This window comes from Nanorana parkeri, unplaced genomic scaffold, assembly GCF_000935625.1.
Source record: "Nanorana parkeri isolate BGI_ZX_2015 unplaced genomic scaffold, ASM93562v1 scaffold450, whole genome shotgun sequence".
Lineage (NCBI taxonomy): Eukaryota > Metazoa > Chordata > Amphibia > Anura > Dicroglossidae > Nanorana > Nanorana parkeri.
In genome coordinates, this window is record NW_017306718.1 from 1,021,274 (window position 1) to 1,033,529 (window position 12,256).

The following is a 12,256-nucleotide window of genomic DNA, read 5'->3' on the forward strand; positions in this document are numbered from 1 at the left end:
CTGCCTGAGACAAAAGTCTCAGAATGCCTCTATATAAGGACAGCCCTAGGTAAAACTATAAATCCCATCATACCTCTGCCTCTGGGGGGTCATGCCTGTGGCTGTCAGTCTTGGAATTCTTTTATGGGACTTGAGTTGGAGTGCTGAGTTGCCTACCCTGTCTTGGATGTTTTAGCCACATTACCTGTTGGTTTCACCAGAATTCCAGTGTCCTTTTAACTTCCTGTTCGCTGAACTGATATCTCAAACAGTGTTATCAGCTTTTCCGGTACTCATCTGTGAACTACAGAACACCTCCTCCCTATGTAATGGAGATGAACAGAGAAGGAGGTGTTTGTAGTACATATCAGGAAAGCAGCCTAGAACGACGACGCTTCTCCATAGATACAGTGCAGTCAGTGAGCATTGCCACCCTACATCAGGAGATATTACCGTCAGGAACACTGTATGAAAATAATGGGAAAGAGCTTAAAAAAAGAAACCAATGCAGCTACCATATCTAGGGACTGAAAAGCTGCATTGGAAGATATCACACACCACAACGTGCTAGTAATAGTGCAGTACTTAGCTGATTTGGATGTAGCTAACAATGACAGCAGTCAGTGCAGGTTCTGGACACTTTCCATGTTAAAGCTGATATACTGACTTCCTGCACACGGTTCTATTGCATGTGTATATGCCATTGTGGGTTTTACAGATGTATATTTTGACAAACACTACAGATGCCTAAAGTCTCCCGGATGTGACAATTAGCAAAGCATATCACAGTTATTTCCTCTGCTCGTTTTCTGAGGTGAAACCAACAGGAAATGTACCATTTCTAGTTTTAAAATTAAACAGAGCACTTCACGGAGACTCTGCTTATTCTGCAGGTTTAGTAGTATGAATAACTGCTCCAGTAATAACGTTATTGCTGTTCAAGGCAGATTATTTTGTAAGTATCATTTCCAATGTTGTAATATTGTATGTTTTATATGTTGTATATGTGTGTCGCTATACGTTGTAATATTCTATGTTGTTATTTAGCGTCCGAGCTTTTTCTAAATCACATTAGTGATGTAACCTGTGTAAGTTTAGAATGCAGGGTGAAGTGTTCACACATTTGCAAGTGCTGATTTAGATTAAGCTAAAGTTTGGTAGGTCAACCTTGGCTGTGTTTTCTAATTACAGGTCTCTTTACGTCGGCAGCAAGTCAGTGAAAGGCTTAATGAGTGGGCAATATTCAATGAAAAGAACAAAGAGCTGTGTGAGTGGCTGACACAGATGGAAAGCAAGGTCTCTCACAATGGGGACATCAGCATTGAAGAGATGATTGACAAGCTAAGAAAGGTGCTCACATTAAAACTGTTTCTTTTAACTTGAGCATTACCTTGATCTGACACGGGGTTGTACACACTAATTAGTGAATGCATCAACTAGTATACTTTTATTACCCTGTATGGTTTATGTATTTGATGGTCATTTGTTCCATATGAACAGTGCTGTATATTTAGGCAAATAAGACTTGACTAATTTCAGCTAGAGGTGTTTCAGCACAAAATGTTGTGCCTGTGGGGGCCCTTTTTAAAAATCAAAGTGCATTCACTTATGTCACCTTGTGCAACCTGAAACACAACTGTGTATAATAAGTTATTTAGCCGATTTGCTTACAAATTACGTTGCGTATTGCTACTCAGTGATATGGAGACCTAACTCTACATTAACATGAACCTTACCTTGCTTATGTACAGTTCTAAAATGCAATGAGCCTGTAATTTCTTTGTGATATTAAATCAGTTCCTGCCTCTGTGGAGGCAAGGGCTCTATGAGGATTCATTTGTAGACATATACAGATAATTGTATGGACAACAAGGCACCTGCGCTTCATCACTATAGTTGCCTTAAGCTAACCATAAACGTTACGATTATAGCTCATGCAGCCCCGCAGAATTGAGTGAGAAAAAACACTTGGAGGATTATTCACAAAGCTAGGCGAAGGCACTGCCCAGTTGCAATGACCGATCTGTCATTGCAACTGGCCGGAGCCAGCCGTGAGATCACGGCCGGCTCCACCAAGTTGTTATTCATTGCTCCACCAAGTTGTTATTCTTCCATTTTATTTTATGGAGAGACTCTAAAGTGACCCTGTCACTAACTCCACAAACTAAAACTGGAAGCAGTCAGCAAAAGAAGAAATTAATACTCTTCTTTCTGGCTAGCAGCATGTTAAATCTTCGCTCTCGCACAGAGCTACAATTGGTACTTGTATCTGACATTTCCAGGTGGTTAGGATGCCTGGTCCCCCTCTGTGGTTGTTCCCACTGACCCCTTTGTTACTACTGTGCCATGTAGTGGTGGGTGGAAGGAACCACAGTGCCCAGCAAGAAATCCAACACACTTGCAATTGTTGGAGTATGAAGATATGACGCACTGCCTGCTGAATATTCATCTTCTTCTTTGCAGGCTGCTTTCCATTTTATTTTATGGAGTTAGTGATGGGGTCACTTTAATGAGTGACATGCCTTCTACGCATTGGTGACACACTGGGTGACCCCCTGCCTTCCACGCATTGGTGACACACTGCCTGCTGAATATTCATCTTCTTCTTTGCAGGCTGCTTTCCATTTTATTTTATGGAGTTAGTGATAGGGTCACTTTAAAGAGTGACATGCCTAAGCATTGGTGACCCCCTGTATCTACCCACCTCTGCCCATCCTGTGTTGCTACCATCCATCTCTGCATTACTTACTCACTTATCAGGGGGAGATATGGCTCCAGACCGTTACATATTATACTGTACAGAGAGACAAGAATGCAGCAACAGTGCAGGAGTTATTGATGAGGGTGATTATGAGGAGTGGGTTAAGAACGGAAATAAAATTAATGTGGGAAGATGATTTACTACTTCTTTCCAGACTTCCTCTTTCATGTTCTTTCCAAGAACATATATCTTGTATACATGTTACATAGTTAGGTTAAAAGAAGACACAATCCTAAAAACCTATAGTCAATAATATTAAATAAATAATATACAGAACTCTAAACCCACAGAGGATGGCCAAGAAAGTCTTATAAAACGTGGTTCACTTTGCTCTAACAGACAAAAAAAAAATCCTTTTTGATCCTCTAAGGTAAATGTCAGTTACAAGCACCAATTGTAGCTCTGCGAGAGAGTGAAGATTTAACATATTCCCAGGATGAAAAATATCCTTTTTCAGCATTTCTCATTTTTTTTTTTTTTTACCATGGAGGAACCCTTGAAGTAATATATAGTTCTCAGGTAACCCTTACTAAAAGTTGTTGTATCTACAGCTCATGGTATATTAGCATGTTCAGTAGCTTGTAGAGATAATAATAAAGGAATAATAACTTTGACACTCAGAGTGCATCATTTTTAACACCACCTCTTCTATACTATAACAACTTCTTAAAAAAAAAATTATGCAACAAAATAATAATCATAGCTAAAGAAGAAATTCACAGAGTAAAAATTGTAGTGGTCATAGGAGAAATTTCCATTTCATTGGTGGTCATCAGTGGAATACTGGTTATCTTTCAAAGGAAGTTGGTGAAAAAAGCTCATTTAAAATGTAAAAAAGAAGAAAGTATCCCCACATTGGTGGTCAGTAGGAAAGAATGCCCGGTTACATTGATGGTGAGAGTAGTGCTCCCTGCTAAGTGACATCAGTACCAGAACTATGACTGGTGGGGAATCTATCAACCACTGTTCACTGCTCAAGGAACCCCTAGCTATCTGTGAAGAAACCCTATGGTTCCACAGAACTGCTGGTTGAGAAAGGTTGATCTACAGTATTATTATTTTGTATTATTAGCATACCTTGGTGAAAATTGAGAACATGAAAGCAAGAATCTGACTGGTTTATATGTAGACAGGCAGGTCTTTTTCTGACACTGATGATTTTGTGTTTGTGCTGTTCAGGACTACCAGGAGGAAATTGCAGTTTTCCGGGAAAACAAAATCCAGCTGCAACAAATGGGAGAGAGATTGGCCAAGGCCAGCCACGAGAGCAAGGCATCAGAGATCGAATACAAGCTGAGCAAAGTTAATGACAGATGGCAGCATCTTCTGGACCTTATTGGTGCAAGGTATATGAATGTTTTAACCCTTCCCTACTCGATCCAAAACTGAAAAAAGGTTTGGGCTATAGTTGCACTTTAATCAAAGCCTTTTCCGAAAGTAATAGTTGTTACAGGTAAATAAAAAAATGCCAGTGCAGCTCCACTATACACCTTCAGTTACTTGTTCCTCCACTGGACCAAGTAACTCCAAGTTGTTCTAATCATATTGCCCCAAAGAGAAGCTACTTGAGTAAACTATGTAGTAATATTGATGTTCAGAACTATAATCCAGGGATTGGTGCAGAAATCATATTTAATTATATTGTATACCACAGCACCATTCATTGAGCACTTTCTTTCTAATCTACAGCTGAAACAATGTATACTAATGCATAGTACTGTAAATAACTGTACACTATTTTTTCCCACGCACCACATGGCGCTGAATCATTAGACCTGTAACATAATGCAAGCACAACATGGGCACTTAGTCAGTAAGTATTTCAGTGATACAGGGGCATGCTAGTTATTCAGTTCACTCCTTTACTGCCACTAGGGTGTGACATGTAGCTTTTGGAACTCCTTGTGTGCAGTGATGACTATGCTGGCTTAGTACAATACTGTTGCATGGTTTTATGGTGTTATGCAATTAAGCCATGTGCTATTTCCAAGGCCCAATAGGTTGACTGAAGCTGATTTTTTTAACAATTATTGAACAGTGCCAGAACACACTTAAGGTGTATCTAAACCCAAAAACAAAAATGTAAAATATGCACCTTACCATTTCATAATTGTGGTGGCTGTGTTTGTTTTCCTTTGTTCGGTATATTTTCACCTGGTGATCTGACCAGTTACATACTTCCTGGATTAGGGTGACACTGGCCGTGTCTAAGCCAGAAATTACCACTTTGAGAAGTTCACTATTAAAGCAGAACTCCAAGAAGTTTGTTTTTGCAAACTTACATTGGTCCAGCTTGGCTCATTGTAAGCTTCATTGTAATCTAAAATCCAGAGAGCCTCTGGGGATGCTGAAAATCACTGTAGTAGTCCATACTACATACAGTGATAGCTGTGATCTTTCAGCTCATGCTCCAGCAGCTTTCTCTCTGCACACTGGGCACAGGGAGTCGCATGCTCAGCACCTCAGACATTCACAAAACACCTATTTTTTTAAAAATAAATATAAGAAGTTCTCTGATTGGACATGGTGGAGAGGAGGGGTGGATAATGTCACAATCTGCACTTAGTCCAATCAGAGAAAGCCTTGTATTGATTGAAAAAAATGCAAGACATTCTCTGAATGGTGGCAGTGCCGACTGCCGGGGCTCAATGTGCAGAGGGGAAGCTGCTATTGAATTATTATTATTCTATAACTCAAATGTGAGTCAGAAAGTGAAAACATTTGTTCAATTCCATAAAAGAATTTAAAAAAAAGAATTTGCTAATGGCAGTAGAACAGTGTATGTGACAATTAGTAAGTTTTGTGAATTATATTGAACTGCTCTGTAACCATAATTCACAAGCTGTTTTTTTTTTCACATAGCCAGCAACAACTGCTGAGGTTTATTAGCTGTACCGCAATGAATCAAAATCACTTGCAATGATTTGCATTCATACCTTTTACCAAAGTAAAGTAGAATGGCCTTTTCTCTGCATATGTGCAAAACATAGGGCTCATTCACACTAGTGGCCATATTGTACCGCAAATTAAATGAAACTACATTTTATTCCTGTCTATTCACTGCAGCATTTTAAAATAAGATGTAGTGTATTGCAACATGCAAACTACTGCTTGTCCTACTTTTTTCAGCACACTGAACTAATAGGACATAAAGCAGTTTACCTGTTCTGTGTATAGGGACTGCATTGGGCAAGGCTTCCTAGCACAACCCAATGCTTATAGTGTAAACAGGCCTTATAGTTGCAATATATGGGAGCTTCCATTACAGCAGTTAGCCCCACTGTAGAAGGTGAGAAAATGCATGGTAATGTATGGGCATAGGCGTAAATGCACGGATGTATTCATATGAATGTGTTTTTTCTTCTGATGTGTTCTCCATTGAAATCAACAGAAGTGCAACACAACACAGTGTCACACATTTTACATTTTTTTAAATAAATTCTTTATTTTAAGTTTTACAATTGAATACAAAAAAAGACAATAAGGTACAGCAATTCCAAAAAGAAACAGCAGACATTTGTGTGTGAATCAAATGCCTCAATATTAGATGGAGGACACATGCAACTCAGGAAATGTGCCAGGGTACCAATTCCGCACCCACAGAACCATAGTATGTAGGTGTCATGCTATGAGTAAAACGGGTTTGTCACATATCTTTAATGCACGTTGCAACGGACTTTGTATTAAATGTAAGTTCACATCATAATGCACATTAATGTGCATTATGATGCATTGCTGTGCGTCACATTGTACATGTACTGATGTGCTTCACTGATGTGTTCTTATTGTTTCTAATAGAAAATGCATCAAGCAAAAAGCAAATCTAGCCTCAAATAAACTTGTGTCCAACATTTCTTCTTATAAAGTTGGATATCATAGGCATTTGTCATATGCAGGCTCTCTATGTAGTGACTGTCCTGCAGACTTGCACAACACTACAAGGACATATTCTGTTTGCAGACCTCATTCACGGACACATATCTCTTACATTCTTCTGAGAGGGGTCTTTTTATAGAAGCGTGAGCAGTTGTCCAAACACTCGGTCTCAGATTGCACGCCCAGCACTCACAAGAGTTTTTTGTGCCTGTGTGCTCCCCTCATTTCTGTGTTCCCCACAGAAGTGAAAAGGGTTTTTTAATCTTTCTGTGAGCATTAATTGCTCATGGTTTTGCTTCTACTGATGAGTACGTTTATGGTCCTTGCGTCAGCCATTGCTGATTTAGGCGTGCATAAGATGGCAGAGGACAGCATAGAGGATTCTGAACTTCCCGACTGTGACTGCGATGTCTCAAGGCAAGAAACAGACTTATGATGTTTTGCATGCTATAGATTTAACATGGCATATCAGACTGAAGCTTAAATTACCTTTATGTAAAGAAATATTCGAATATCATTAACGAATACGCATGTGCAAGCTTCTAACTTTAAATATTTCACAGAAGTTGCTTGCAGTGTGTGTCAGTTATGGTACCAGACAGGATTCCAACTGTGTGTAGTAAAATTGATCTTCTTGGGACCAGATAACAATAACCCCATTCACACACAGCCACTTGCACACATGTATGCATTTGGAATGAAATTAATATCGATGTCATGTCATTTTTTTAGCCATCAACCATATAAATATTTCTTCATTTCTATGTCAGGTTATGGCAGAATATCTTCTGTTCTTTACTTTGGTCACAAGTGGGGAATGTAACTTTAATCTACTTGGCAAATGCAAGTTTAATGTGATTTATTTTAATCATCAACATCAGTCTAAGGATATGTATAGATATTTTAACGGAAGGAGGATGCTTTAGTAAAGGGGTAGAGAATACTGTTTACATAGTATAGAGATTACAACTCCCATTAAGATAATGTTGGTGGAAGGGTCCTTTAGGTAGTGCTGCAAGTTAAGTAGGGTATACAAGGGTAGATTTTTTCACGAACGTTCGTAAAAAAAATCCTGTTGGAACGCTTGATACTGAGATCAGAAACGTGCGTATTGTCGTCCGTATTTACATTTCATTTAACATTCTATTTTGGAATAAATGGCGTTTTCCAAACAAAAACTACATTTACTGTTGAAATTCGTACTAAATTCGTATTTACTAAGCTAAGTATGCATTATCTTTGAAAATCATTTACTCCTTTAGAAAAGCGCCCTAAAGAACTACAATCCAATCGAAAAGCAGAAGAATGGTGTTGAATACAGTAGCTAATGAAATTATTAGATATAGCCAGTTACCAATATTCCATCCAATTATTGTGCAGTGAAAGAGCAACTAAAATGCAACCCAGTGTCTGGAAAATGTCATGTTTGTGCCCCCATACCCACTTTATATTGTATTATAGCAAAGCTTACATAGAACTCAACAGGCAAAGCAAGCCTCTAGCACTGTATCTTAGCCATTTTTCTAGTTTAGTCCTGCTGAGCTATGATATGCTGATGGAAAGAAATGACCACATACAGCTCCTTTTTTTTTTCTCTTGTTTACATGCGCTTGACTTGAAAGGCATAGGAACCCCAACTTTGCTGTTGTTCCATTGAAATATGTGTTGCTTTTTCTGAACTTACATTGTGGAAAAAGTTGTGCCTCCAGTTTGCTTAGTACAGTTAGTGTTACTTGTATTTCTAGCATAGAAACACTTTTTTTTTTCCTGTTTAGCCTTAGTGGAAAAAAAATGTATGAATCTATTTATTACAAGCATTTATATAGCACCAGCAATTTCACAGCTCTTTACATACAGTACATTGACATCAGTGCCTGCCTTCAAGGAGCTTACAATCTAAAATCCCAACCTCACTTTAATATATACGGTCCTATTTAGACAGGAGCCAACTAACCTTTCATTATGTATTTGGAGTGTGGGAGTAAACCGGAGTACCCGAAGTAAACCCACGCAAGCTCAGGAAGAACGTGCCTATTCAGTATACTATAGCTAGAAATAAAAATCAAACAGCTCTAATTTTATTTGCATTGAGCTGGAAGTAATGAACTGTTTTATACGGTACATGGAGTCTCTGTTACGATTCGGAGCGTAACATACATTAAATCTTTCCTCTGCTGATTGCACAGAGGAACAAATGTATTTTAAAATAAGAATAAATACGTTTTATTCTAAATTGCTAGAAAGTAACATACAGGTATATGAGTATTCTCTGCCCTTTCTATACTGCGGCTTTACTTTGTACTTATCCTTATTGTATGCATCTGATCTGATGTGGTATACAGAGAAAGAAAGAAAGTACATAACGGTGTTGGATTTTTTAATTGTGCAAAGACATATGGGAGTTCTTGTATACTGTGTGTAGTGCTAGCTCTTAGCAGCCCTACTCTGCTCAGGGTGATGTAAGCTTTGTCTGAAGGGATCTAAATATAAACTGGAACGTTAGAGATGTGAAATATGTATTGTTCCATACTTTGTACTAAACTGATAATGATGCTTTTTATAGCAGTACTGTGTCCTCAGGGAATTCTTTCCACTTCTGCAGTAGTGCACATACAGTATACTACTGCTTTATATATTTGTTATGGCAGAAATGAAATTGTGTAAGTAACATTGCATTTTCATGTTTGAATTCTAATTGCGCATGAGGCTAAAGCTGACATTTGCATGTGTGGACCACAAATTGTTGATATAGCTTTAAATAATCTGAGTGGACAGCTATGGTGTAAGAGAAGCTTTAGCATCCACAGCTAATTAAACTAATTTGCCTTATCATCTTGATATATTGTGTATATGTAATGCGTTCTTTACGGTCTCTCATATTTTGGTGACTTATTGCATTCTATAGGTTTTATTGGAGTTAAAGCAACCATGTTCTTGCTACCATTTTTAGGTTACACAATGGAAACATGGGGAGAGATGCAGTAAAGCGTTTGCAATACTTTTCTGGCCCTATGGCTGTATCGAAAAGTCCTGCGCCAAATTCACAAAACCATGCAAACGTTTTCTTGCTATTTCCGTTTTTCTGATCTGTGCAAAACTTTTACCTTCTAGCACTATGGCTGCAACAAATTAATTACGAAATACAGCCATATCAGGATAAGAAGAGTAGAGGTAAATAAGACCTCTCCTATAATGCAGTCAATTGTGTCACATGTACTCGGTAGCAGACAAAATTGTGTCTGGGGCAATTCTGCAGCAGATTCATATTCATTCATGAATCTGTTGCAAGTTGTGCCATTTGTTGCACGGACAAGAGACAGATTTCTGTGTATATAATTAGGGTTGCACAGATACCAAGTACAGTACTCGGTACAAGTACGAGTACATGTACCAATACTTTTTAGCTCCAAGACTACACTAGAGAAAAATTAAAAAATTAGGACGCAGCTGTCATGTGTAAGGAGCACACGGAACTCCCGGGATTTGTACATCTCTGTTTTAATGTACGATTTTGTTTTTATAAATATAAATAAAGGGATGCACAGATACCAGTTTTGCGAGTACGAGTACTGGTACTTGCCGAGTACTTACAAGTACGAGTACTGATACATTTTTGTTTATTGTCATGTGACAGTTTTTCTAAAACAATACAGACTAATGATTTCATGACAGTGGTGGAGCACCAGAGCTAGGTCCCAACTGCAACCACTGCAACCCTGGTAGTTCTCATGAAAATGCCAAGTATCTGCACTGGTACTCGAAAAGTATCTGTGCAACCCTATATATAATACTCTTTTTTACATTCCTGGGCTTGTTGTCTGTTTTAATACTCAACTAATAAAAAAAGACTGTAGTTCATAATGGTAGTGGAATGATCACATCCAAACAAAATGAAGGATTTTTCCAGCACTGGATAAACTTTATTCTGCAGCAGATTCATATACACTTTATTCTGCACTTTATTCTGCAGCAGATTCATATACACTTTATTCTGCACTTTATTCTGCAGCATATTCATATACACCATATGAATCTGCTGCAGAATTGGGCACCAAATGTGTTCCAAATCATGAATCTGTTGCAAGTTGTGCCATTTGTTGCACGGACAAGAGACAGATTTCTGTGTCTATAATACTCTTTTTTACATTCCAGGGCTTGTTGTCTGTTTTAATACTCAACTAATAAAAAAAGACTGTAGTTCATAATGGTAGTGGAATGATCACATCCAAACAAAATGAAGGATTTTTCCAGCACTGGATAAACTTTAGGGCAGCATAACATAGCGCAATAAGTGTCAGGTAGTTTGGTCCTGTGGCATATTACTTCAGCTTCCATAGAGCCTCATCATAGGTTCAGCTAATATTCATAAATCTGCCATAAGATTGCCCTGGCAGACTGTACTTGTCCAGCACCCTGCACAACAAACACCACACTTGCTGAACCACTGTCTGGCCATCAACAATGCTGGGAAAAATAACAGCCTCTAGTCTCCTACACAGAGCTGTAGCAAGGTAAGTAACAACACCAAAAAGTGCTTAAGCTGTGTGTCTGTCTTTATTTTTCATGCTAAGTTTCTGCCAAGAGAGGTCTTGTGAATTATGAATTCCATCTGCGCTGAGCCTCCTATGTTTTTGGGCCCCACAGCAGTCATATGGTTTTACTATTGCTATAGCTACATGTTTTTTTGCAGCTGATGAGCTTAAATACTGGTCTAACAATGTTATACTGACAGCCATAATAAAGTGATTTATTTTATCATTACCTGGCAGAGTGAAGAAACTGAAGGAGACCTTGGTTGCAGTGCAGCAGCTGGATAAGAACATGAGCAGCCTAAGATCATGGCTGGGTCACATAGAATCAGAGCTGTCCAAACCTATCGTGTATGAAACCAGCGATTCTGAAGAGATACAAAGGAAACTAAATGAGCAGCAGGTAAACCCTAAATAAGTATGGTACCCCACTCCTGTCGGTAACAGGAGTAAAAGCTTTAATAGCATTGGCACCACATCGTGGGAAGTCCAAGTGCGCAATCACACTTGGCTGTCAATGCACCAGCGATGGAACTATGAAAAGCAGCTCAATGGTCTTCATTTTATCAGGTATGTTACTATAGTTACGCTGCTGAAATGAATAAGGCAGACGCTGTGCAACGCTGATGTTTTAAAATGCATGGTGCCTGAGGCTGCTGAAACAGTAAAGTTTTTTTCTGAGCTTTTTAGAGACACTAAGGATGGACTAAATGCTGTTCATGTTTACAGTTTTGATAAGGTAACTTTTTTTTTACCAGCTGTCCTTCAGGGCAAACTCCAGTCATCTGCTGACATCTATTGACAGATAGATGATTGATATTTGTCGATCAGGAAATTGAATTATTAAAATATTTTAAAATGAAAACCTTTAATGAGGCACAAACATACGCTATCATTCTACTGACCATGGTGTCACCAAAGAATCTGCTTTGAGAACACTACATGTCAGATTTAGAGGCCTCTGTATTATTATTATTATACAGGATTTATATAGCGCCAACAGTTTGCGCAGCGCTTTACAATATAAGGAAGACATTACAATCATAATACAATTCAGGACAAGATGGTAAGAAGGGCCCTGCCCCTGAGGGCATACAATCTAAAAGGGAGG

The 12,256-nt window shown here is 38.5% G+C and overlaps 1 protein-coding gene across 1 annotated transcript in view; it reads left to right on the top strand.

Annotated features, from left to right (window-relative positions):
• The window catches only part of SYNE1 (spectrin repeat containing nuclear envelope protein 1), a 334,610-nt gene that overhangs the window by 274,020 nt on the left and 48,334 nt on the right, over positions 1-12,256 (top strand). The window contains exons 127-129 of the mRNA XM_018560335.1: positions 1,171-1,329; positions 3,920-4,086; positions 11,386-11,548. Of these exons, the coding sequence (XP_018415837.1) occupies positions 1,171-1,329; positions 3,920-4,086; positions 11,386-11,548 (489 nt within the window). The remainder of the gene's footprint in view (positions 1-1,170; positions 1,330-3,919; positions 4,087-11,385; positions 11,549-12,256) is intronic.